The sequence below is a fragment of the Falco punctatus genome (assembly GCF_963210335.1).
Source record: "Falco punctatus genome assembly, chromosome: Z".
Lineage (NCBI taxonomy): Eukaryota > Metazoa > Chordata > Aves > Falconiformes > Falconidae > Falco > Falco punctatus.
In genome coordinates, this window is record NC_137586.1 from 37,406,071 (window position 1) to 37,433,248 (window position 27,178).

The 27,178-nt window shown below is 39.1% G+C and overlaps 1 protein-coding gene across 4 annotated transcripts in view; it reads right to left on the minus strand.

The window, feature by feature from the left end:
• Nucleotides 1–840: 840 nt before the first annotated feature.
• MLLT3 (MLLT3 super elongation complex subunit) overlaps nucleotides 841–27,178 on the minus strand; it is a 140,016-nt gene continuing 113,678 nt past the window's right edge. For 2 of the 4 annotated variants that reach the window (XM_080372897.1, XM_080372900.1), the window contains 6 exons: nucleotides 22,009–22,078; nucleotides 17,504–17,633; nucleotides 15,840–15,939; nucleotides 12,596–12,667; nucleotides 11,239–11,310; nucleotides 841–3,105 (listed from right to left, as the gene is read on the minus strand). In XM_080372897.1, the coding sequence (XP_080229023.1) occupies nucleotides 2,974–3,105; nucleotides 11,239–11,310; nucleotides 12,596–12,667; nucleotides 15,840–15,939; nucleotides 17,504–17,633; nucleotides 22,009–22,078 (576 nt within the window). In that variant the 3' untranslated portion in view covers nucleotides 841–2,973. The remainder of the gene's footprint in view (nucleotides 3,106–11,238; nucleotides 11,311–12,595; nucleotides 12,668–15,839; nucleotides 15,940–17,503; nucleotides 17,634–22,008; nucleotides 22,079–27,178) is intronic. The other 2 variants (XM_080372898.1, XM_080372899.1) reach the window with 2 other exon arrangements.

Genomic DNA, 27,178 nt, shown 5'->3' on the forward strand with positions numbered 1-27,178 from the left:
GAGGTTGTAAAGTTAGTGCTGAGATGCAAACTGTCCTTCCTATTGCATACAACTACTGTTCTGGTAACAGCAACTCATGCTGAAATGTTTTTTTTAGATATTGCAACTTACTGCAGACCTCTGCCTGGTCACCTCAACAAAACCAAACTCTCATGTATAACTTTGTTTTAAACAGCCTGATGTTAAGTAAAACTCCAAAACATTTATTGCCAAAACACTAACCCATCCCAAAGATCAATGTTCATATACATTAAAGTCTTGGAAGGGTATCTTACTATTTTTTCTTTAAGAGAAATATGAATGTCTGAAATTAAGTGAACAAGGATTTATTTTGTTTCTGCATACAAAATTAGATCAAAATAGCTACTGTATTTTTTCAGTGTAGATCAACACTTAGTAATTCTTATTATATCAGAATTTTGTGAAAGTCAACGCGCGCACACACACACACACAACTGCAGACTACGTTCTTCCTTCTCCCATTGAATTAGAAAACTTAAAGAGTTAAAGGATGATCCACCATTTGCATGAAATTCAGTACAAAGTTGACGCTGTAATTGTCATCTCCCTTTTATGCCTATTCTCCTATTTGCTGTTTTCTTCTACCCTGTTCTCAGTGCATAATTAAGCTTATCTGGTATTTTAAAGGTAAAATTATTCATTTCACCATTTCTAGCAAAACAATGCAACAGTTGTCCTAGAAGAATCATGGGATCCTTCCCCTCCTGAAACTCAAATGAGTTTTTACCACAAAACTTAGAAAAGTCAAAGTGGACAGAAGTCCATATGTATATGGTGTAACTAAAAGATAAGAAGTTGAACACACACTAGTAGAACAAATGTTTTTAAGGTTTCTTTTAGATTTCCAAACATTTTCATATAAAATAATCAATAAAAATTGAAGTTTATCCCCTTCACATGCATCCCTTCCCTATCCCCATCACCTTATGTCAAAAGTAACTTTGCAATTACACTCCCGCTCCTCCTCCCCTCACCCTGCTCCCCAATTGCACATTAAGACATAGACTTAAAAGAACAACATAATGCTTCAAGTATGCTTCATGCCAATCGTCAATAAGAGTCATAACATTACTGAAAAAGTACACTTATTCTTGGGAAGCCTGAGAAGGACTCCCTGCAGAGTGTGGTCAAACAACATTTTAAATAAGCAAAAAGAACCATAGCCCAATCCATATCCTGCCGCTCAAAAAGAGTAAAGTGTAAAACCTTCTTTGGACTTAAAGAAACACTATTAAAATTTACCATCTGAATAAGAAATAACCCCAATAAAATTTAGTTTTACAGTGCTGCACAATCTGTGCGCATGAAACAGTAAGTCATACAGATACTACTGTTCAGCTCTACACATACAGACTACACATGGCATGTAAGCATACACATTACATACTGGCCTGTCCAGAAACAAGATACATTTTGTAAGGCAGGTAAACCTGAATAAACCTGTGCTTCCAGAAGTATTATTTTAGTTCTATTTTCTTTTCATTGGAGGATTTGAACTTCTAATACAACAATGATGATTTCATCAAGAAACCATCAGCAATATGAGAGCACGGAGTTTTGATGGGAAAGTGAGTACACATCCTCTCATTTGATCACGCATAAACAAGGATCCTGCTTTTAACGTATAACAGATGGTATGACAGAATACGCATTTTTATAGACAAGAAATCCTTCTGGAAACACAAGTGGCTTGTTGAAAAGATAAGAAAATCTGGGAAGTGTTAAAAAGCAGGTATGTATATGTGTGTGTTTATATATACAGGTGTGTGTACACATATATACACACACATATATATACACAATATATCATATGTATATATTCCAATATGTAACTGTGTAACAACATAATTTTTCTTTTCAAATGATGGGTTTTAATTTAGCAGTTGTAAAAAAACCAACAAACCCAGAAACAAAACCCCCAAACAAACTAAGCAGACCACATATTACATGAACAAACAAAACTATTACGCATATAGCTTTATGGTAAAAGTTAGTTACACAATGGCAGCAGAGGAGTGTTAAAACTTATAGTAATAAATAGCTCCAAATTAAGAATTTTCTACAACACTTTCTTAGAAGACAGGACCAGTATTTCCTCTTGTATGATGATACTGCAGAACACCTTCACTCATATTTAATTTTGTAACACTAAAACAGACACAAGAATGGAGACTGGAAAAGATGCTGGATTCAGGACAGTATACATAGTTTTTTGTTAAAAGCCCTACTGGTTTATTCACTAAGGCTAGACAGCAAGTCATATGATCCTGTTTGGTGCATTTCCTACTGTGACCAAGATCAATAAATGGATAGAACCAAGGACCTGCAGTGCAACCTGCTGTGACAGATAGGAAAGAAAATACAGGACCGCTGTTTGGTCCTCAACTTGGTATCTTGTTTCCTGGAATGCAGAAGTGAAAACAAGACTGTAGTGTTTTAAGTGACTAGAAAAAGATAGCAAGAAGTGGCATTTTAACATGAATAAGGTTTACCAGGCTTGTGATAGTACTGCATGAAAAGAGCACACATGGGACCCCGCTATTTGCAACATCTGGTAGTGTCATTCAATGACTTTTAGAATACATGTATGCAATAATAAATAGATCAGTTATGTAATAAGGCAGTGTGCTGAACATGCATTCATCTTGTGGACTGGAACACCACAGAGAGAGATACATGATACCATACACATTCATTAAGACCAAGTATTTTTGTCTTTGTGTGTTTGTTTTTCAAGGTTATCCAGGCAAACTCTTCCAGAGTATTTTCTTCTTCAGAAGAGCGGTCCTCTGAGTCTTGTCACTTTTTTTCTCCCTTATTAAGAGATGATGACTGGCTTTAAGGAAAAATAAAGCTGAAGACGGTTGTTTTGTTCCTTCTCCCCATTTTGGTTGCATCATTCTGAATGTGTCATTTAAAGAACAGTTTTTGATGCAGCCAGATGCTGAATCCTCAGGAGGTTCCAGACGTTTCCAGATAACTCTGTAGTTTACGGACTGTGGTTTTGTCCAGTGAGCAAAGATCAAAGTCAAATGTTGTATTTGTGATATGAAAGTGTCCAGTTTCTTCTATAAGATTTACTACCTGAAAGGAAAGAAAAGATGCAGTTGAAAATTTCACAAGTTTTACATGCCTACTGAATATATTAGCATGCCACTAAGTATGAAACAAAAGGCATAAACCAAGCCAAATTGCCCGAATACTTGCAGGTTAAACCATTATCCTTATCACTCACTTCCTTTCTGACACACATTAAGATCCAGTGTACAGTACCTCAGGGTTGGTTTTTTTTAGATCATCATCAACCATAACGTCAGCCTACCCATCTGCTGTTCCAGCAAACGTTACTATTGAGAATATATATTACAAACATTAAAACAAAATCTGCATATTTTATTAGTTGGTCTTTAAAAAAAACAACAAAAAAAACCCCAAAACATGCACCCCAGCCCCCAAGCCTGAACATATAAAAAGAACCCCAGGTAGATCTCTGGAATATTTACTATGTGCATAGCTGCTAAGCAGGTTATTTTAGAAAACAATTGGCATAAGTCTTTCTGAAAGTAAGGGAAAGAAATAAATCCTTATACAATCTAGTCCTTATCAAACAGAAAATTTATTCAAGAGCTCTCACATCAACTGTTAGTTCACATACTAACAGTTACTTCTGGAGTATCAGACTTAAATCATTTTTTTAAAAATGAATCAACCATGAAAGACTCCTACCAATGGCAAAAAAACACTTCTTCTGGCGACTATTTAACCTGCAATCACAGCTTTCATTCAAACAGGAAACATAAGAGCTGTCAGATGTTCTTGAGAAAAACAGGGACTAAAACACCCCTCCTATGAGGAAAGCCTGAGAAAGCCATTCTCTTCAGCCTGGAGAAGATAAGGCTCACAGTGGATCCTATCAATGTGTACACATACGTGAAGGGAGGGTGCAAAGAGGATGGGCCAGGCTCTTTTCAGTGGTGCCCAGTGACAGGAGAGGGGGTAATGGTTACAAACTGAAACACAGGAGGTTCTCTCTGAACATCAGGAAACACTTTTTTCCTGTAAGGGTGACCAAGCACTGGCACAGGTTGCCCAGAGAGGTGGTGGGGTCTCCATTCTTGGTGATAGCCAAAGGCCATCTCACATGGTCCTAGGCAACTGGCTCTACATGTTCCTGTTTGAGCAGGGGGGTGGGTCAGACCCGATGACCTCCAGAAGTCTCTTCCAACCTCACCCATTCTGTAATTCTGTGAAATCAACAGTGCGTATCTAACTTGTCACTTTCTGCTTCTTAGTCTCTGAATTGTGGCCTACATTTTCGAAGAGTGGTCATACTCAACACTGAATTGCTTTAACAAGTAACTCCAGATATGTGAAGTTCTAGAATGTACACCTACCCAAAAAAACCCACACAGCATCTCAGAAAGCCAAAGCATTATTTGTCAGATAGGGCTGACCATATCTCTAAGTCTGTTCTGTGTTGTTTCATTCCAAGGGACAGACACACCAAGTGAGCACACAGAAAGGCACCCCATCTGAAGTGGACCTCTGGGTATTGTCATGGACTGACAGAACATTCTGAGATCTTCTGCTCAGTCCTTCCAACCATTGCTTCCCTAGTACCTAGACTGGGCTCCATATCCTGCTTGCACCCTTCAATCTGAAACCCATTTAGTTCCACAGCTTCCACATCTACCTCCATCAAAACTCTGCTGCTAGATAGTCCTTACTTGTTTGAGCTTTATGACTCTGACTGTAACTTCTTTCAAACGGCTGGAGTAGATACAGACGTGTGCACACATGGCTTACAGAGCATACCTTAAAATGACAAATCTGGTAGGAATACACCAACTTGAAAAAGAACAATGAATTTAAACTATTTTTTTTTAATTTTCCACTCCTCATCTTGTGATAAAAGCAGATGGGTTTTCTCCTTAGACCATGGAAGAAAAGACTATGTTGATGATAAATGAAGTATGTGTATTGTCAAGGCATAGAACGATACAGCCCGGGGTGGATTAAACAGAATGGAAACAAGATAAAATAATAAGAGGGAAATGCCTGTTATAGTAAAAATCCCCCTTTTCAATCACCTTCCATTTACCAGGGGGGGGTGTGTGTGTGTGTGTGTGTGAAAGTAAAACTTGTTTAATTTGGTTTGCAGCTGTCCAAAATTCTGAAAGTCCTTAGGAACAATCCTGCTCTTTTTAACAATTCACTTAAACCTGTGCCTCTTGGCTTTAATTTTTTTCCATATGGGAAGTTTTAATCTAAAATTGCCAACTTCATTTGTCCACTTGTTGATTCACAGATTCTGGTAACACTTTTCCATCTCCTACTATACTGCAATTAATAAGAGAGAAGAAAAATCAAATGGGACAAAACTGATTGTTACCAGAAGGAAACTTTGATATGTGTTATTTGTCATTCTCATTGAATGTCATTCTCATTGAAAGGCACTCTCTTGAACCTCATGTAAGGAGAAGCTAATGAGTCAATCCAGCCTCTTTCTGTAACATTAGGAATGCAATTTCAGGTTTGGTCTCTGTACATTCACTGTGCGATAAATAAATAGCTGCACAAGATGTCTGCAGAAGCCGAGGCCATGAAGGCGTAGCTATGCTGAACAATTCTGCCTAACACTTCCTTGCATTACAGTAGAAGAATAACACCACTCATAACCCCCACAGCAATATACCTGACTTTAGAAACAAAGATTACATAAAAGTGTTAACACATGCATTTTTAAACAGCACTGTATATTTTAAAAAACTGATAAGGACTTCTATTGATCATGTTCTGCTTTGGGCTTTTAAGCTCCAGAGCAATGGAAGTATAAACATTTTCAATATATCCCTCATCCAGCCCTCAAGAAATGTAGCCACCATGTCAGGGCACTTGGTAAATTGGACTGAAATGAACCCCAAAAGTTTTAAAGGAGGTACAAAAATGTATCAAGATAAACCCAGACAGCTCAATGAAAAACACCTGCTTGTGTGCCAGTCCATGAGGAATTCATGACTTACAGTATTAGCATATGCATCCTTATGCTATACAGAAATACTTGAAAAAGAATAAACGTTGAGATTAGTTGCCAGGAAGCCTGACGGTTCTAATATCAAAACCACAGCATTAAACTGTTTTATTCCGAGACCTCAGGCTGCAAAGAACAAAAGTATCCCATTCATTCCTGATGTAGCAGGCTTGGCTTTTCTGGTGTAATGCATATCTCTCTTACATAATGTCTCTCCAGCTCAGTTTCATGATTATCCACTACAGTACAACTATTTGTCTGCCTTTAAACATGAAGTGTGTGCGTGTGTGTATTTCTCAATTTATGGAGGAGTTTAGGCCATGTGATAGTTTCCAGACCTGCAAGCTACCCCTTGCAGAAAATTCTCAGGGGACAGTTTCCATCTGAACTTAAGCTGTGGACATGAGCAACGTAATTTTCAGCAGTGTTGCACGCTCTCAGTTTCTTCCTTATGCCTGTGCTGTCTAGCACACCGGCTTTAAGGAAATTTTTCACCCACTGAAGATACAACTTCCGATGTCTCAAAATAAAAGGCAAAGTCTTACCAGAAATCTTGTTGCCTTTCATGGGGTCATGCTAACATCATCTGCACTGAAAATGCAGAGTTAGAAACACAGCTTTAGGCAGCCAAATTTGAATGTATGGGACATGCGGCATTAACATCTGATGCACACTTGCTTATCCCTACTATTTCACTGGAAATCACAGATGTTAAAATGTTAAAAAAAAAACAAAACCCAAAAAACCCCCACAAGCCTCATCACTGCAAATCCCAACCCCTTTCTTTACAGTGAAAGAGGTGGGAGAGATATTTCTTTTTAAAATGTATTTTCAGACCAATTTCTGTCTTGGCATTGTCCAATATTCACATAAAAATTGCTCAGGTGACTCTCACAGGACTAATTACTTGGTCAAATGTTCTTTTCCGTTTGCCTTCTCCCTCTTGGACAGTTCTTATATATCTCTAAGTGTCATTTTACATCAGGATTACTTTCCAGGCACTTGCAGTTCAATACGACATGTCTCCTGCCTCCTCCCTCTTTTTTGCAGATTTATTTCAGCTTCCTTTAACAAAGCATCTCAAAGAGAAATGCCTTTCTCGGGAAAGAGCCACATTCTCAGACAGATACATTTTTCTCATTTCCAACTTGGCTGCATTCCTGTTTGCTGTCATGCCTGTGAACTTGGTAACAACTGAAATTGCAAAAACCTGTCCTCTCCTTTGCACATCCCTCAGCACAAGTTTCAAAAGCCAGCGTTTTCGAATGATCAATGCCTTCATTCTTCTCTTACAAGTCCCTCCTCTAACAATTCCCTAGAAGTCTGTGGGTAGCAGACTTTGCCATTTGCAAGGGATTATTACCTGCCCTGACAAAAACTAAAGAGCTGACAATCACTGCTCAGGAACACACAACTCCACTTCAACATCGTCATCGTCTTGAAAACTCTTGCAGCTTTTACGGTATTCTGCTGTGTATTTTTGCATGCAATCCTTCATATGCAGTAAATACCATCCCTTTCCACAGTTTTATCCCTTGCTCTCATGATCTTTGTACTTCCTATAGTCTCTATGTATTTCTTGGTCTAGAAGTTTCACATTCATTCCTAACAACTTTCTCAGGTCTGTACTCTTTCTCCATTTCTGTGCTCACTGGAATTATTTCACATTACTTACATAGCTGAAAAGCAGTAAGAATGTTTAAGATGGGATGACAGGTTTTTTTGTAATGCAGAGGAGCACTGACACTCTGAAAGATATCCACTCAATATTGTGAACTTATTTCTGTAAACTGATAAAAACATATGAACTAATGAATCACAGAATATAAAGGGATTAAAGTCTTCAAAACTAAACTGCATTATTTGTTTTATAACAGCATAGACCATTTGCTAGTGCAGACTGGCTAACAGACAACTGGTGAGTAAGCTAGCTCCCCCATTGTATTGTGGTAGACCTCTGCAGCCAGTATTACCAGTTACCAGCTCTCAGTACAGAACGGCATCGCTGCCCTAGCCTGCACCGCCTGGCCCTAACTCCAGTGCTCACTGGGGCTCTACCGACAGCCTGCACGCACTCCAAACATGGGAAACAATCTGCAAGAACAGCCGCCCAGGAAACAAGGCAACACAGGGTTGATTCTACATCAACCTAACTTTTATAATATCACTAATTAAAAAACATACTACCAGAAGTCACCAACTACGGTATTAAAATCATACTCTTCACGGAAGTTATGAGGCTACAGTCAATGAATGAATGCTTTCTCTTGTCTGATAAATAACGCTGGGAGAAAAGAAAAGGTCTATCTTTAGTTTAAAATGCAGAAGAACATATTGCTTTTTTTTCATTTACTCAGAATAGGATACTCTAGATTTCCAGCTCGGTTATGTCTCTTTTCACACAGTTTTTCCTTGTTTTAGTAACTTCCCATGAAGAAGATTTAGTAGATGAATGCACAATTTTTCCAACAAAAGTAAAAGACTAAAAAGACTGGGTCCCGTCCTGCTCAGCCCACCCACCAGCGCCCTGGGTGAAGGGGCAGAGCGTGCCCGCAGCCAGTTTGCTGGTGGTGCAGCGCTGGGAGGGCGGCTGATACCCCGGAGGCTGCGCTGCCGTTCAGCGGGGCCCGGGCAGGCTGGGCAGTGGGGCGGGGGGGGCGTCATGAAGCTCAGCAAAGGCGGGGGTAGGGTCCTGCGCCGGGGGGCAGCGACCCCACGCACCAGCACAGGCTGGGGCTGACCTGCTGGCAGGCAGCTCTGCGGGGAAGGACCTGGGAGGCCTGGAGGACACCGAGTGGCCCGTGGGCCGGCAGTGTGCCCCGGTGGGCAAGGAGGCCGCTGCCAGCGTGGGCTGCATCAGGAGGAGCGTGGCCAGCGGGTGGAGGGGGGTGTCCTGCCCCTCTGCTCTGCCCTGGTGAGGCCGCACCTGGAGTGCTGTGCCCAGCGCTGGGCTCCCCAGTTCAGGAGAGACAGGGAGCGACTGGAGAGGGGCCAGCGGGGGGCTGCCGAGGGGGTGAGGGGGCTGGAGCATCTCCCTCATGAGGGAAGGCCGAGAGAGATGGGCCGGTGCAGCCTGGAGAAGGCTGAGAGGGGATCTCATCAGTGCATACAGGTATCTTCAGGCCGAGTGTCAGGAGGACGGGGCCAGGCTCTTTTCCTGGTGCCCAGTGACAGGACAAGGGCAATGGGCACAAACTACAACACTGGAGTTTCCATCTGAGTATAGGTAAGAACTTCTTCACCTCGAGGGTGACAGAGCACTGGGACAGGCTGCCCAGAGAGGCTGTGCAGTCTCCTTCTCTGGAGACATTCAAAACCCACCTGGACACCACCCTGTGCAACCTGCTGTAGGTGAACCTGCTTTAGCTGGGAGTTGGACTAGATGATCTCCAGAGGTCACTTCCAACCTCAACCATTCTGTGATTTCTTCCCCACCCAACACACTTAAATACTACTACATGAGAAAGAGGATTATGGATTCAACTCGAACCAGCTTATTTGCTTGGAAAATATTTCTTAGGATGACTGAAGAATTACAGCTGGAAGGGATTTTTCTGTTCCCAGCCCCTGCCCAAAGCAGGCTTGGCCATGCGGTCACATGAGGCTGCTCCAGGTTCATCAAGTCAGGATTTCAAAAGCTCCAAGGATGGAGACAGCACAGTCTCTCCAAGACTCTGTTCCACTGCTAGACCATCCTCACGGGGTAAAAATGTTTCTTGCTAGTTTTCATCTTTGCTTTGCTTAAAGCGTTTTGAAGATGTTTTTCATTTTCAAAAATTCTCATGAAGCCACCTAAGCCCTACACTCTCTGCAGGCTGTCGATACAGCCCCAGTGAGCGCTGAGTTAGGGCCAGATGGTGCAGGCTAAGGCAGTGGTGTCATTCTGTACTGAGAGCTGGTAACTGTGTAATACTGCCTACCGAGGTCTACCAGAAGTGAAACCATTCAACAGCTATGCCTTGGATAACTGGGGAAGTAAGCGCTCAGGAAGCAAAGCTACGGTGGGAATTTACAATACAGTGGCTTTTTCAGATTCACTTTTTATGCGAACTCTCTAAGAATTAATGAATAATGTGAAGCAGAGAGGGTGTTGCAATTCCTACCCTTTAGCCTCCTGCACATTAATTTCCCAATGTAGATAAAAATTTGCCTCTGTCACCATTCTGAAAGTGTGCTTTGGTTCCTTTTGTAGACAAAAGGGAACTTGGTAAACAACTGTACATGAAATTATGAAGAATAACCAATATGCATCATTGTGTGCTGCAGCTTACGAAATCTGACAAAGCTATCAGAATTCATCTTTTAACTAAGAATATCCTTAATCAATGTCTTCCTTTTCACTGACCTCTCAACTGTTTTCCCATTTTTACTTACAACATTGAGCCTGAAGTAATAAACAAATTAATGTTTGGGCTTACAAAATACTTTTAACACACTTATCCAAGTGTTGAGAAATTTGATGAGTGATTGCAATCGCGTAGAAAAGATTTCCCACTTTACAACATGTCCACAACTAGCACATAACTGCACTAAACATAATAAAACCATCTGTACTACGATTACATCTGCTTTGTTACTAATCTTCACAATTTGTAATCTAATAACACCTGACAATGCCACCCAAAACAAGAATACTATTCTTTGTTCTTACTATTGTATAACCTTCCAATAAATTTGGAGCCTTCTTGGTTTGCACATTTTCGTATTGTACTCTTCCATGAGTTCAGCAGGCTCAATGAGTATGTGTTTTCCCCCAGTTTTGTTTTGAATTCCACGTCTGCTGTTTGCCACAGAAAACATCTTTAATTTTTTTCTGTGAAAACGCTGATCATTTTCAGGAAAAAACAACAAGATTGTTATCAAGTCATGGTGCACATGTATGTATCCATTCTCCCATCCTGTTTCCGTAATTATTGACACAGTATGTTGAGAAACATAATAATGAATTGGTGTAAATTTAGCCTACACAGGGTTAGTGGTTTTTTTGTCATTTAGTGCGATAATACAATTTAAAGTATATGTAGAAATTCCCTAAACTGCACTGGAAGTGGTAATGGACTGTATATGGTTTATACAGGCTTGAATGCCATTAAACCTGATTATAGAGTTAGATGAAGACAAAAAAATAGATGTGACTTCACAATTTCCATGAGCACACTGTGATATTGCATGAGAGTGCTCCTCACCTGCTGCAGTACATGTCTCTCTCTCAATGTCATTAATCTTCTGTGGAGCTCTACTAGTTCATCGAGATACGCCTAGAAACAAATCCCCCCCCCCCCATAAACAACTTGTTAATTAAGTCATAGCTATAAATTTCAAAAACCTCAGATGTCTTCAAAAACCAGTACAAATGGAAATTTTATTTTAAATCTTCTTTGAGCTAAATTTTCTCATTTAGTATGCTGGCTTTCTCTAGTGTAGTAGAACCCAAATGTAAGTTTTTGTGGCTTTTCTTAAGATACTTCATAGCCAATGTAAATCCTGCTAGGTGGTCCTTTGCTGTAGAAGATAATCTCTGTATCTGAACTGTCACAAAAAGTGTCAAACAGACTGGTGATGCCAAAAGAGCATCTTGAAAAAAAGTCTCCCACCTTTCCACATAAGACCCAAACCTAAAGGCTCACAGTCAAACCCCTTCTCTTTCTCTAAAGCTACTTAATTTTCTGTGACAACAAGGACATATAAGGGGAAAAAGATCAAGAAAGATTGATACAACAGTAAATTCCACTGTCCTTCTTCCTGGGAGTCAAACATGTCCCACCTCTTCACCCAGTTATCAACTTTCTCCTTCAGTCTGAGCCATCAGAAACCTTTTTTTCTTTTAAGCGGAGAGATATACAGCACCCAGCTTAAGAAACCAAAAAGCAGATGGATCAGGCCACTGAAAATCTAGCAGCAGATACTGAAACTTTGGTCTCCTGCCTTATGTTATCACTAATACCTGTGAAATATGAACCTTCAAAGGAACTTGTCCACACTGGGAAATTGTGCTATGTTAACTCACACAAGGACTTAAAGCTCTTACTCATGGCCAGGTGACATAATTTTATGCAAAACTGTCTTCCTCAGTGTTAAATGGTAACTGTTGCTTCACATCATTCTAGTTTAACACGCTAGATCACACTGCCACTTCCTAACGCGCAGTCTTCAGAAAGGATTCTGGAAAAAATATATATATTTTTAATTGATGGATTTACAGGCTATGAATACAACTCTGAATTCTCCTCTTCAAAAATTATCACTTCACCTGTGAAGCACAAAGCAAATTCATGGTGGAGAGTAGGTAAAATAAATAATAGATGGCAGATTCCTAACTGGTCACATTTGCCAAATCACCACAAGTATTGAAGGAAACACTTCCAAAATAGCATGAAAGAAGAAAGAATTACAGGAAAAAAAGAGAAAGATCTGAACCTTAGGAACCCATAGCAAAAAATGTACTAATTACTAAGATTTTCATTCTGTAACAAAGGTTGGTGTTTACTAAATATATTGATATTACTTTCTGGACTAGTTTACTGTTACCTCATTTTCATTTACCTTATCACAATCCCCATTCTTTATTTGTTTATCAGATTTGTTTTGCTTTATTGGACTTTTCACTTCTAAAATCTGGAAAAGAAAGACAATCCTGTAAAAATTAAATGCATCATTGGATACAATTACATACGAAAAATTGTGCTATCAGTTAATAACACAAAGAATGCAACATCTGGAGAAAATGTAATCAAAACTCAAGAGCTTTTCATTCTTTAATCCATACAGCCTACTCATATTTTTCAGAAAAAAAGCAGCTTACAGCAGAACATGCTGAGTTGCTGGAATGAGGCGACATTTATATTATTAAACCTTAAAAGTCTTACTTTCATGTCATTTAAAGCCACCTCAACACTTTTTTGTATCTTTTGCACATCGGTAGGATAAGAGGTCTGATTCTGCAGATACAAAATGAGTACTATCCAGTGCTTTTGAAATGTTACATGACAGTATATTTTTCCTGTTCTTCCCTCCATGTCCCCCCAATGCTGTATCTTTTCTTCTACAATACAGATTTTGAAACACATTCTTTGAAATGACTGCGTGAGTTGTAACTGAAAAAAAAAAAGGTGTTTGATGGTACTTTCTCTTGCACTTATGGTACCCTTCCTTCAATGCCATATTAAGCCATTTACCACCACACATACAAACAATATACAAAATGCTTCATCCAGTAATAAACCACATCCAAGAAGAGCATGTCAACAAGCAGCAGAACAACATGCTTAATATGAAAACTTTAGGACTAAAGTGAGGAATATTTTAGGGAAACTGAACTGTTGATTGTTCTACCAATTTTTCCACATGCAACACACTTCTTTTTAAGTTAAAAAAAGAGTTGAAAATACATAATAAATCATCATGTTATTCCTAACCTAGAATACGATCAGTTCTTCTGAAAAACACCAAAGGAAAGTAAATGATCACAGACGATGGGAGATTTTGTTTCACATTTCATTGTAGGTAAGACTAACATCACTAGCATGCTTATCTCTAAAACCATGCTGGACAGTCACAACACAGGACAAACCTCAGCAAATAAATCAAGGAAATAAGGCCTGTAAAATCAAGTCTTCTAGACTAGTAAGAAGCCTCACTGATAGCTTTCTCTAAGCTCTGTTTCATTTCTACTTCCCTTGGTATAAATCACTAAGATTGCATATATGCTGTCCAGGGTGCATAGCGAATACAGCAGGCAGGCAGCTATTTCCCTGTATAGAGAAAATTACTGCAGATCTGAGTTAACCTTTCTTAAGGATTTACTTGGCCAAGAGTGTCCAGAAAAGAAAACATACTTTTCTGCAGGAAAATCCCAGTTCTTTGATTCAGTATTCCCTGGGGTTACTGCTGTGTAGGCTAGTGGAAAAGAAAGTCTTGTTTTGAAAAAAAAAAACCCCAGACCTCTAGGTGTGGATCCAGCACATATCAGATGCTTTTGTTTTTAAAGGAAGAAAACTCTGTTTATATAGAACCTTAGCAAGGCCACAGTATATTTGGAAAAAATCTGCTTCCTTACAGTGTTCTTGATGTGTAATTGAAACCCAACATCTTAAGCATTCATTTAGAAGAGACACAACACTGATCACATCTGAGGAAGCTTATATAAATACTAACTCTGTCTTAGCTCTTTAGTTCTATGAATGGACTTAGTCGACACAACCCTGATTTGACCAGTCAGAAGCATCATCCTGGCAATCAGCACTATGCTACCAAGCAGAGATTTCAAATGTGGCTATGGTCCGTACAACTAGAATTGTCATAATGCTTCCCTGAATTTATGTTTTTCAGCTTGATTTTAAAATTCAGCTTAATTATAAAAATGGAAGAAGGTACGTGACATTCAATTTTAGCTGGCCCACTGCTATTGTTTGGAGTGCTTAGATGTGCAGGCAGACCTTCTGTTAGATCACTGAAGGCGAAAGGAATATGAAAGATGTGACTGAGTGGGCTGCTGTTACTGAGACTTACAATTACTAAAATTTACACTGCCTCTGTACACGTTAGTCTTCATTAAGCAACAAGCCATAGATAGGTGTTTTGTTTTTCTTGTGTTATGTCTCCAGTAAATGCAATATTCTTCATCTTTATAGTCTGCTTTTCTCCCAAAAGACTGTCTTTAAAACTTGTAACTTTTTTACAGAGCAACATAAAAAAGCCTACAGAGTTTCTGGTGGGTAAGAATGCTTTCTGGACATGGAATCTCCTTCCTTTCTGTGTACATACTACTTCCTAGGGTGTGCTTTTTCTCCACAGTGTATTTGAAGTTAACTAACATGAATAATAATGTTTTGTTTCTGCACTACCAGTAAGTTGGTATTGGAAACCTTACTAGAAAAACATTTACAAGTAAATAATTTCTGGCAGATAATTGAAGCAGTTAACCTAAGAGATATAGGAAAAACTTACCCATAAAACTCATCACCTAAACCACAGACTTTTGTTAATACATGTAGACACTATTCTAACTGTATCAGCATCGTAAGCAGCCATTTATGACCAGTTAGCAAATTTTATGACAGATTTGTTTATGATCCAACTGACACTGGAACTGAATTGCGGCTCCCTAAAATAAGGGACAAGTTATGTATTTCATAAATTATTATTTAAAAAAAAAAACAGGTTTTATGTTTAATTTTTATATTTGGAGAGCTTTGCTTTATTGGTGACTGGGTGTGAGGTAACTCCTAAACTCTAACTGTCATTTGTCCCTAATGTATTTTGTAGGTCTAGATTAATTTTTTTTTCTGAAAAAAAGAACTACCCTACTTTCCTACCTCAAAAATAATAACAATGTTAGCTTTTACAGATACGGAAAAAACACTTTGATAGTGGGGTAAAAAAACCTATTGTGTCTTCTAGTGAAGTAAAAAATATTGTATTTTCTAGATGAACAGTGGTGGGGGAGAGGGGAAAAGATGAGTCAATAAACTCCTGAGAATGAGCCTATTGACGCAAACTGTCTACTGCTAATACCTGTATCAATAGCTGTATTAATCTGCATCAGTTGTATGACTGACACTGTAAAGCCAGTTTGCATTGTTTACCTTACAAAGCTAATTCATACAGAAAGGACACATTTCTTAAAATACTTATGAAAACATTACTTTGGTCTACAGTATTTGCTAATCCAAATCCTTCTACCGATAAAAAAGCTAGCATGTCAGTTTATGGACTAAGTAACTGCGTCAAAGTAGTCAGCATGTCATTATCAGCTCCCCAGGACTGCATTTACGAATCCTGACTTTACCTGATTGTTGTTGGTTTTCAGTAAAGGTGGTGCTGGCTCATGATGTAGTGGTGAGGAAGCTGAACTGCTGTCACTGTCACTGCCATCACTCAGACTAACCCTATGGAAAAAACAGAGCCAAGAGATTACACCTCCAGACAAAGGGCTGTTAACAGGGGTGAACCGAGCTTGCACTTTGAGGCAGACACCAAGAATGACCCCTCGCTAAGCAAGCCATCATTAATCAAGGTCACGTGGAAGAGAGGCATCTGAGTAGGGCTGCACTCTGGAAGAAGCTCTGCACAGCATGGAGAATAAGGCTGTCTGCCTGCACTTGGCTGAGATGACGTGTCTAGTTAACAGCATCTAACATTACAGATACTGTTAAATATTTAGAATATCAAACTGCTTTTCCCAGCATTCCTGAACCTACTCTGTATCTTCGTTCACAGCCACATGGAAGGAGGAAAATTTTTTTAGAGATAATTTTCTGCTCTTCTACAAGTTTTCTAAACAGCTGTATTTCTCACTTGGACAGGTGTTTCACTGAAAAGTTCCACGTTTGTTGTCACAAATAACAGTCTTTTGCCTAGGTAAAATTTTAAAACTTAGTATCTCAGGAAAGGCCACATGAAAAAGCTCAGTTCCTTGCCAGTCTCATCATTCATTTAGTTAGGAACAACAGGGAATATTTAACTGTTGGAAGAAAAAAGAATAATTATTTGGGATAAAAAGAAGCTAGAGAAAAATTAGCCTTAAGGTTTTATTATAAAAAAAAACCCAAAATCTCCACAATTAAGAGCAAGTTGAGCTTCAGACAATCCTTTATACAACCACTGTCATGAACAAATTCTCAAACTGCTAGGCATTTTAGTCTTTTTTTCCTTGATGCCAGCTGCTAAAGTATACCAGGGAAAAAGCTCACATTTATTAATGTTTTCCTATTACATTCCCATTTAAGCAGTAGCTGACACTGGTACTCAGGTGCTGCACACTCACAGCAAAAGCCTGTGGATCAGATAAAGAACCTACTGTGAAAAGGTTCAAGAGAGACTGCTTCAGATTTTCCGTAACCTGCAACAACATTCAGACGGAGTGTAAAGTTGCCCGAAGAAGGGATGAACACCCTCTTCAGGTTGCAGCTAGGATGCAGAAGCTTTTTTTAAAAAGTAATTTCTGTGATAGATGCTTGCTTTGCCTTCTGCCTGCACTTTTATACATTACCTATTGCACGTAGTGCAGAAATTACTTGAAATTCAAATTTAATTGATTTTGATCCAATTTAACAACTTAATCTAAAACTGGTAAGCAAAGAGATCCTGAAAATGAGACGCTACGTAGAAAATAGCTCATCCAGCAATTGAAGGATTTAATTCTATCTCATTTATGCCAAAGAGTAATTATGACTACTCCCCTGAAGTCACAATGGCATGAAATCAAGGGAAGTCAAATTAAGATCTTCACAGCCATATGGATTAGTATAGAAATAGTTTGTATTGGAAATGGCTAATTCTCTTAGTTTTTAGAAGAGGCACTTTTACATTCATCTGCTTTAAAAGGAGAGTCTGAATTCTCTGCCCATGTGCTACTCAGCGCTCTTTGAGAACATCAGACCTCACCTCATTACTAACATGCACAACATCCTGGCCACCCGGCTACTTGACATCATAAGAGAAGACACTCACCTGCGACTTCTGTTTCCTCCTCGTGTATTTGCAGGTCGTTCCAACTCAGAATCATTATTCTTCTCTGCCTCATCTGATTCATCTTCATTATCATCTGAATGCAGATCTTTCATTACAGACCTCAAGGGACCTGAAACAACACGGACAATAAAATACACAAATGAAGTTCACTTTGTAGTGTTCCAGGCAATTCACCCTGTTTTGTCTAAAAAAAAACCCAAAAGACAGAAAACTACCCTTCCCACACTGTGTTGGGAGGGGAGCATCTTAAACATTAAACAAATGAAGCAATGCACTGGCGCCTTGTGCTGCAGGGACTTATTCATTAATTGTTTACTCACACAAGCAACACAGTCAGCTTCAGTAGACTTACGCATGACAGTAAAGTGACTCCTAGGTTCACGTGTTTGTATGATTGGCCCCCCGGACCACAGCTGAAGTAAGTAAAAGACTGTCATGCCAGGAGAAATGGACTATTACTTTATTATTATATTATGCAACATTGTTTTGCATTGCTGGGTTTTAGCATTTTTTGCTTTCTCAAAGGTATTACATGCGACTAAAGATCTACAGGGACATACTGATCAGTAATAGTACACTGGGACATGGTTTAGGGGCAGCCTTGGCAGTGTTAGGTTTACGGTTGGACTCAATAACTTTAAGGGTCTTTTCCAACATAAATGATTCTACGATTCTATGACTGTTAGGTTAATGCACGTACTGCGAAGCAGAATCTAAAAAATCATTCTGATGAACATATTCTGGCCAAGGCAGCCTTTGTCTTCCTGGTTTTTATATATTTAGCTTTAGCTGGTGCCTTTATTTCAGGGTCTATTTCAAGTCAAGTAAGTGCTTTGCCAATGTTCATATGTAAAAAGTGCATCAGTCCCATGTAACACCATGCTATCGCTTTTATGAATTAACAGAAGGTACAGAGCTTGACTTGCTCATAGAACTGCATTAAACTCAGTTTGGGATTTTGGTTTTATTTTACTCTGCTGTAAAAGTCAGTTACAGAAAGAGGTGTATGCTTAACGTATCTGGGAAATGTAAAACTACAGCTGCTTGAAATAAGAACAAGCAAATGCAGTCTAGAAGTGGGGAGGAAGCAAGACTGATGCCACAGGGCATTTAACTCTGAACTAAAGCCCATCTGAGACATGAAGCAGCAAGTGAAAGCCACAGTAATGCCTGCAGGATTAGTAAGTACTATTAGGATTCTGTAATTCCTTCACCCAGGAAACAATGAATACCAACGTGACTCAAGTGAGCCTCACAGTGTTCTTCAAATGGAGATGAAGCTTGCAGCTCTCTACTTGCTAATGGGAAAACAGTCAAAGAGTATCATCCCTGGTCACTGCCAGAAGATAAGATAGACCTCTGTCTGTCAGGGTCATACTCCTAACAGGGCAAATGCTCCCTTCAGGGGAGGAACGGCTTTATGGGTTATTCCAGACCTATCAAGGCTCAGGTTACAGGCATTTTGACTAGTTTTGTGTGAGTGACTTCAAAGCCAATGGTGAGAATTATTTACCACTAAAAGTGCACTACAACTTTCATACATTGGTGGTTTGGGCAGGTTCAGATCAATGGTTTCTTTTTGTTTTCACATCCCATAGTTGGCTAGGAAGAAGACCAGATGGTGCTGATGGGCAGATTCCTCATGGACCAGACACTTGCACAGTTGACAAGGGAAGGGGACTTACACTGAAGTGCTTCTTGTCCACACCACCACCATGGAATGAATTGCCATAAAGGATTAGAAAAGAGAATTAAATTATAAATATACAAACATATCTCTATGTTTCAAGAGAGATAAAAGGGTAGAACACAAGGGTACTTCCACAGGCTAGGCTTAGCCAAGAGAAGCTACTTTCTTTACACCTTACTGGGCAAAGACACTAACAATCACCATCAAAGTCCTACTGAAGAGGGTAATCTTTGCACTGAGAGCAGATGAGTCTCACTCCACTCTGTAGGCCAAAGCCAGCTTCTGAGAACATGTCCGTCTCCTTTCCACAATGTACAGGAGGAAGAATATGATAGAAAAAACTTGGTAAAGGACAGGTGAAATGAAAGCATCGTCATGCTCTTGATGGTAAAGAGAAGAAAAGATCAGTAGAAGGAAACATAAAATAATCAACTGAAACCTAATTTTGTAATGAAACTTAGTATGACATAAAAATAGCTGATCTTGCATAGAACACCAGCACTTTACAACGCGGAAACTGGTATCTATGCTCACAGGTCACCTAAAACATCAGTCCTTGATTTTATTTTTAAATAGAACCAGAAGGAAAATCAGCACACATTCCTCAAGATTCCTACACAGCCTGCTCTTTCAAGCTTAAGCTAATTGCTTATTCTTGCCTATGTCTTTTTTCAAGCACAGCACAGGGGAATTTTATCCCCTATATTTCATTGCTGTGTTCTGGGACAAGCAGATAGTCCTGTCTCAGGTTGCCACCAGGCTTATTCCTCTTCTTGGAGAAAAATTAACTTGGACTCTTGGGACACATACACCACTGACAGACCCAAAGGCACTGAACAACCTGCCATACAGACAAGTTTTCACTTAATGTAGGACTATGCCTGCAACTCTACATAGGCATTTTGTATCCAGCTGGGTAATTTTTTCAGTGGACTTTCCTAAAAATCAGCAACACATTAATTTCTAGGTCTTTTTTTTTTTTTTTTTAGCACTCAGTGATGTCACTGTTAATCTTCTGCTCCTTGCCAACACTTAATTCCGAATTCCATTACAACCTTTTTAAGGGTTTGAGAAGTTATCTCCTAAAGGATCAGAATATTTAAGGCCAAGAGCAAGTACTCTTGGTAAGGAAACAGAAGTATCAGAGTAGGCCCCAAGGGCCAAAGCACTTGAAGGAACTTTGGTTAGCCCACTGCTTAAAAGGAGGTGAAAAATTTCATGCTGCAGTTTACTTGACACTTGAACAAGCACTGGAGTTTGAACACAAGAGAAAAAGAGCAATGGCCCTGGCAGGTAACCTCTCCATAGGGAAAAAAGCATGGGTTCTGACCAGAACACACCACACGGTCTGAACACACCACAGCATGCCTCACACTTCCTCCCTTTGATACACAAATGCACAGCCTGAGCAATGAGCACATTTAGTTAACTGGACCTCTCAGAAAGAAGCAGTAATCACTATTCACTGTGGCAAGAAAGAGGAGACATATAATGCTTGCACTTCAAAGTTGTTCACATCAGAGGAAAAATGATCCACCTATTCTTGAGAAGGTGCAAAACACTGAAAGAGTCTGCGATACATCTTGTACATGAACCAGAAGAAACGGATGGATCCAGTCTGCCCAGAAAAACATACTGAGTCAACAGGTTTTTTGCTCAACATAAGGTAACAGATACAGGAATGTATAACCAAATCTTATGGCTTGTAACAGGCAGTTCACAGCGTTAATGAATTTTATATGAGAGCAAAAATGGGGTTTCAGCAAGAAGGGGTTCTTTTTAGCCGTAGGCAAAAATCTAATGCCTGAAGCCAGTCATCAACCACATTTAACTTCACCTCTTGCCTTCTTTCATCTGGAGTAACAGCGCCAGAACACATTAGAAAATTAGTACCAGTCACCTACAGGAAGGCAGCATGACAGATTGCATCATGTGTAGATCTATTTAAAAACAAACTGCCTGCCTCAGGCACTAATGTATTTTCATAACCTTAAATCAAGTCTACCTTTGAGGAATATAAATGGATAAAACAAATGCAATTTTAATTAGTCAAAAGCTGCTTTTTTAATGCTCCTGATCCAAAGAACAAAAAAAAATGCTGATTAAGAATGTATCAGTTGTACAATCTTATAAACCCAGGTAAAAAAGCCAAATGGGAACTAAGTAATAGCTCACGTAGAATGAATTTCAACTTCTTTATAGAAAACTTGCCTTGGCAAGTTGTCTGGGAAGAAAAACACATTACTGAATTCCAAGTACACAGTAATTATTAGCCAGAAAACCAAAATGCAAACTTAAAAGTCTGATCATCATCATCTCCTGCCATGTATCTATAGTAAATACTGTATGCTCTTAAATCTTCCCGATATTATGGGAAGATCACAGCCCTTTGAAACAGTACACATGCACACATCTTTGGGCTTCCCATGGGAAGCCACACCTTCCTGACGAGGGCTTCAGATGGAGCCAGGTGCCATGCTACCTAACCCTGGAAAAGAACCTCAGAAACAGAAGCTCCTTTGAGTTTAGCATCTGTTAAGTGACTGGCATGTAGTTAGTGCTTCAAAACAAATACCCTTCACACCCTTTTCTCAGATACACATTTCCTCCCCTTTTATTTTGTCCTGACAGCCACATCTGAAAAGAACCAGAGAAAAAGTCTTTAAAGCAAAACTGTGGTCAGTTCAGGCTGTGAAAGGCAGCAGAAAAGTGGTAATGAGACGCCACCAGTTCTGTTTTTCTTCACTCCTTCATTTCACGCATTCACTTTAAGTTTCTTTTCCTTTGCTGGTACCTTGTTGTGTGCTGTTTTGAGATGGTGTAAAACTGGAACTGGAACTGGAGCTGGAACTTGCAGGACTGGGCTGTTCAGATTTAAAAGGAAAAAAAAAAAAGAAAATTAATATAGTCAGAAACATTTTTGCCTAAAACTCTTAATATTCGCTACTGCCTAAGGCATGCTGTCGCGAAAAAAGAACTGTGGAACACAATAATACTCAAAGATCTTTATTTCAGGTGTCAGTGAGGCAAACATTGTGGAAATTGCTATGCACTCAACATACGTGCACACTACTACATCATTCACATTCTTTACTACAGCCAATATCCTAACGAGAAGTTCTCAATATCTTGTTTGAAAGGCTGCACATGACAGCCTAAATGAGCTCATAATAGATCTAAGGCTCCTGCGTCCTTGTCATAATGTAGTTGCAACATTTCCAAATTAGTAATGATGTAGTAGAATCAAAAACCAGAATACCACCTGAGCCGACCACACTAAATGCCAGAAAAACCAGTCAGTTTTCTTTCTTCTTCCTTAGAAAGTAAGTTTAAAAGACGAGGATTCATAATAAACTTTTCTGCTGTTACTGGATTTGTCTTCATTCCAACACTTTCCATATGTGTAAAGACCCTACAGATGGTAATAGTGATTGAACAAGAAAGATTGCCTTGTTAGACAATTATCTGAAACCCACAGATTACAAAAGACAACTATAATTTTAAAACAGAATTGTTTAAATCAGTTTATATTATTTAACAGACAGTTCTAAATTATGTTTTTCCACTGTTGTTTAAAATGTATAAATTTCTCTCTAAAAGTATATAAAATTACAGAGAAAGGCTTATTACTTAATCTAAAAATTCTGTATAATTTTTCTCATAGTGGTTAGGGCTTATGAGGGTTGTACTGAGAAGTCTTGCTTCCTGCTGACATGCTGCATGTCCCCATATACTCTTTTGCTGTTTCTTAGGCTTGAAGTGCATGGGTGTTGGTACGTACTTGCACCTACCGACATCTGTAGATAAGAGGAAAAGAACAAATCTGGTATGTGGGCACAGCAGACGCTAACAGAGAATATCAAACAAGAAAGGAGCGATCATACAGAAGGAATGGTGACAATCAGGTTAGGAAGTAAGAATCTAAAAATCTACTATTGAAAAGAAAACTTGCTTGCACTTTAAACTTTATACAACTGTGTTATAGTGAAGTGTTATCCAGGCTAACGGAAGTTTTCTGACTCTCCTTGCCTGTATGATATCCCTCATGATTAAGTTAGAACCAAACTGCTCTCAAAAATAACTGCAGTACTATCCAGTCACTTTAAAACTCAGTTTTCATGCACACAGGCTACCTAAGCCTAACAGTTACTTTTTGTCCATAAATCAACCTATTGTTGCCTTTTGTAAGGAGTAGGCAGATTTACAGCCTTTCATCGCCTTTTCTCACAATGAGACACACCTACTTGGGCAACAGAATGCTTGAGAAAAACACTATTAACATCTGCTCTCCTCAAATCAATACCAGCTCCAGTCCTCACAGTCAAAATACAAACTCTGGACCTGACTGTATGGATATATACAGCTTGTATACAGGTGAATCAACCCTGAGCACGAAAACCCAACCCAACCAGCACCACAAGCAGTTTCTGAGTACCAAGACAGATTCTTACATGGTTCACAGCATCAGACCTTTTTGGAAGACATTGCAGCACCACTTGACAGTGCTCCAAAAATCAAGTAATTCTGGAAAAGAAATATTTTTTTTCACTGTCTGAACTTCTGCAAAACCATACAAGATTTTTAGCTGTAAAGTAAGTATGATAACTGATACTGTGAAGTCAGTCAAGGAAAAAAAAACCTAAGACTTGATTTGAAGATTTAGAAGGCAGGCATTATTTATTACAGTGCTTGGAGCATGGGGTAATGTCTCCTCCAAGCATGCTCACCAATTTACTCAAGGGTACACATTATATACAGTAGAGTACTTGCACATTCATAGTGTATTACATATGCATTTTCATTCACGTTCAGGACTGGTTACAAGTTTCTTGCTTCTAATGCAAACTAGTGTGCACCCTCAGACAGCGCTAACAAAATTTTCTATCAACTATACATGGTCCTGAAGCGGGAGTTTGCTCTCTTTTGCAGGGGGTGGGGGGGGCTACTTGAGTGGGAGGTCCAATCTCCCAGTGCCACAATTATCTCTGTCCTACTTTCAACTGATTTTCTGTGGGCTGCAGCACCTTATCAGCTTGTCTCCTCTTGTGGCCAGAACTTCCTCACTTGGAGGCTTCTTTCTGCGTAATTTAGATAACAGTGCTCTTATCATTGGGTCTTTGTTTCCTGAGGTTGACTCCGTTGATTAGAAGTCCTTTCATTCACCAGTTTTGATGACTTGAGAGTCAGCTTGGACTAAACTGTGTGCACTGATTCATTTAATACCAGCAACCTTCCCTTAATAGAATACTTTGACATAAATGTATATACAGTGGTATCTATACAGCGGCATCATAACGCGATACAGACTGCCACTGATGAAGAACAAGAGTCAATGCAAACTTTAAAGACAGCACCATTCTGAAAACTAATTTAGTCTTCCAGCTTCAGGTTACTCTTAAACATCTGGTTTATCTGTCACTTTCAGCTTCTTGCAACAAATTTACTAGCTGACAACTGGTTTCTGAGTATTTCCATTAACTGTATTTTTCCCTTATTAATTTCAACATGTACTTTTAACTTCTATAAATATAAAATCCATTCCCTTAAAAAAGTAACAAACATTGAAAGACTATCATATTCAGTTTTAAATTCAGTTGAAGAAGTGCTAAAACTGTAGGGAAAAGAAAATACCACACAGATGCGGAGACAGTGATATTTGCCATTATGAAAACATCACTACTTTTTTTTAAACCATTTTTGAAATGAAAAAAGGGAAAAGGCCTGGTCTTGTTCACATTATAACGCATGCAAACACCAGTGAATTCTTCTGTGTCAAAACTTTTACTCAGCATTAACTAAATGAGACAGGATCACTAGAAGGAATGGATATGAATACACATAAAGTTTTTACAATATCTTCCTGGTAAAAATTTCACTCTGCTGTAGCAAGTTGAGAAGTCCAGTGAAACAAATGATCATTCACACTTTTTTTGAAAAAAGTTCTTAAATGCCTCTTGAAACAATTTACATTATTTTCTTAAACAGCCCTATCTGAAAAGTTATTCCAAGAAATACAGATTAGCATAAACGATAAAATTGCTAAGTATCAGAAATTAAACCTAGCTTTTCTGACTTTGAGAAATCTGGGTGAGAGCGCACCCAGAGGAAACAACTGCTTTTAACATAAGAATGAACATTATTAACAGAAAAGACTTGTCTTTTTAGAAGGAACTAAAAATATGCCTTCCATCTATGAATATGGATTAGTGCTGACTGCGCTGATGCTTCTAGTTACCAGAGGCTATCTTTTGTCACTTAAGCAGTGCTTTTTGACAGTTTTGCAGGCTGTTATCCCAGACTTAGGTATTTATGGCTTTACTCACTTGGGCTTTCTGCTCTTATCCACTGGTTACTAATCACCAAACAGAATTATTTATTTCTATGGGTCTGAAATTAGCTAAAGGGTGTCCTTCAACAATGAAAGCTTAAGACAGTACCAGCTTCCTTCCTAATAGCTTTTTCCTGTTTTACTCGTTTTCTCTTCCCCCAGACACGCTAATGAGAGTTTGGGCCCAAACTGTTCATTAGTGCAATGACCCGGTATGATTTATTGCATTCTTAGACAGTCTATTTCATTTTAGTGCTCTCACACCGATGCAAAGGAGACACTGGCTTCTTTATTAGGCCTGGTTGAGGGAATTCTGTGCTTTGAAAAATTTCAGCAAGAAAAGGGAAGTTTCTTTGGCTCAAGTTTTCCCTAAAAAGGCACCTTTTTCACCAGTTCTAAATCACTAGGCTTCTGTCATTTCCAAGCCCTTGTCTGTTACTACAAGTAGTACAACAACTTACTCTTGCAAAATTGCGAACAATTTTCAGGCAAACTCACCTGTTTATGACACAGGATATAATAGAGCTGTTTCTGTAATATCTCATGGTTGAATGGATTCATCTAACTTCTAATAATAACCCTCATCATTTTACGTTCCTAATTTACACTAAAAAATAGAAAACGGTTGTATGTGGGTGACAATGGCTTTTCTCACCTTCCCCTTAATCTTTTTTAAGGGAAGCTTACATATTGTTTCCTGAAATAAAATTTCCGTTGTGTAGTAATATCCCATTTCCTACCAACCAGTGTATAGATTTCCTATTTTTACACACAACAGTCTAAAATTTAAGTTTCCCTATGCCGTACATACTGAAAAGTCTTATCCACTTAAAAGTGCTTATGGCCGAGTATTGCTTCCACTTCTGCTTTATCCAAAGTTAGCTTCAGAAGGAGGAGCAACATGCTCCCGCAGGACAAGCTGCCTTTGCTAACAGGACTCCTGTACTTAAAATTTGTACTGCCTCTGAAGCGCCCTGTCACTGACCACCGTCTCAGCATTTAGCAGAGTAATCCAACCCATCTGTAGCTCAAAGGATGGAACAATCCCACATCTGCCACCACCACAGGGAGACACCATTTGGGTGTCCATGATACCATAAGCTTGAACTGAGCTGCTTGCACCCTGCCCAAATTCTGTATCACCACGTCTCCTGTCACGCTGCTACATTAGCAACTAACCTCCAAGGCAGGGTTAAAACTGCTCCTTTTTAACCATTCACAAAGGTTGGCTTGCACACTGCAAGCTCACAGGGAGGATGGAAGAACGGAGTAGAGAGTGGGAAGTGGAATTCATTATTTTCTTATAGAAATGGAAGTATTTATTCATAACATTTACAACATTCAAGGAACTAAAAAATTCTTTAGAGAGGTAATTTAAGGATCTGTAAACTTTAAACAGCAAATCCAAGATTATTGATTTTTGAGAGAAGGCAGAGACAGCCATTTGCAGAGAATGTGACCTAAGGTACTGATACAATTAGCTGCCTTAATTACTATAATTTCAAACAAAAATACCAAATCACTGATGGAGATGAGGTTATTTGTTAATTAAGTTGACTCTGTACCTGCTACCTGAGCAAGTCCATGGGCCCTGATGGGATGCACCCATGAGGGCTGAGGGAGCTGGCAGATGTCA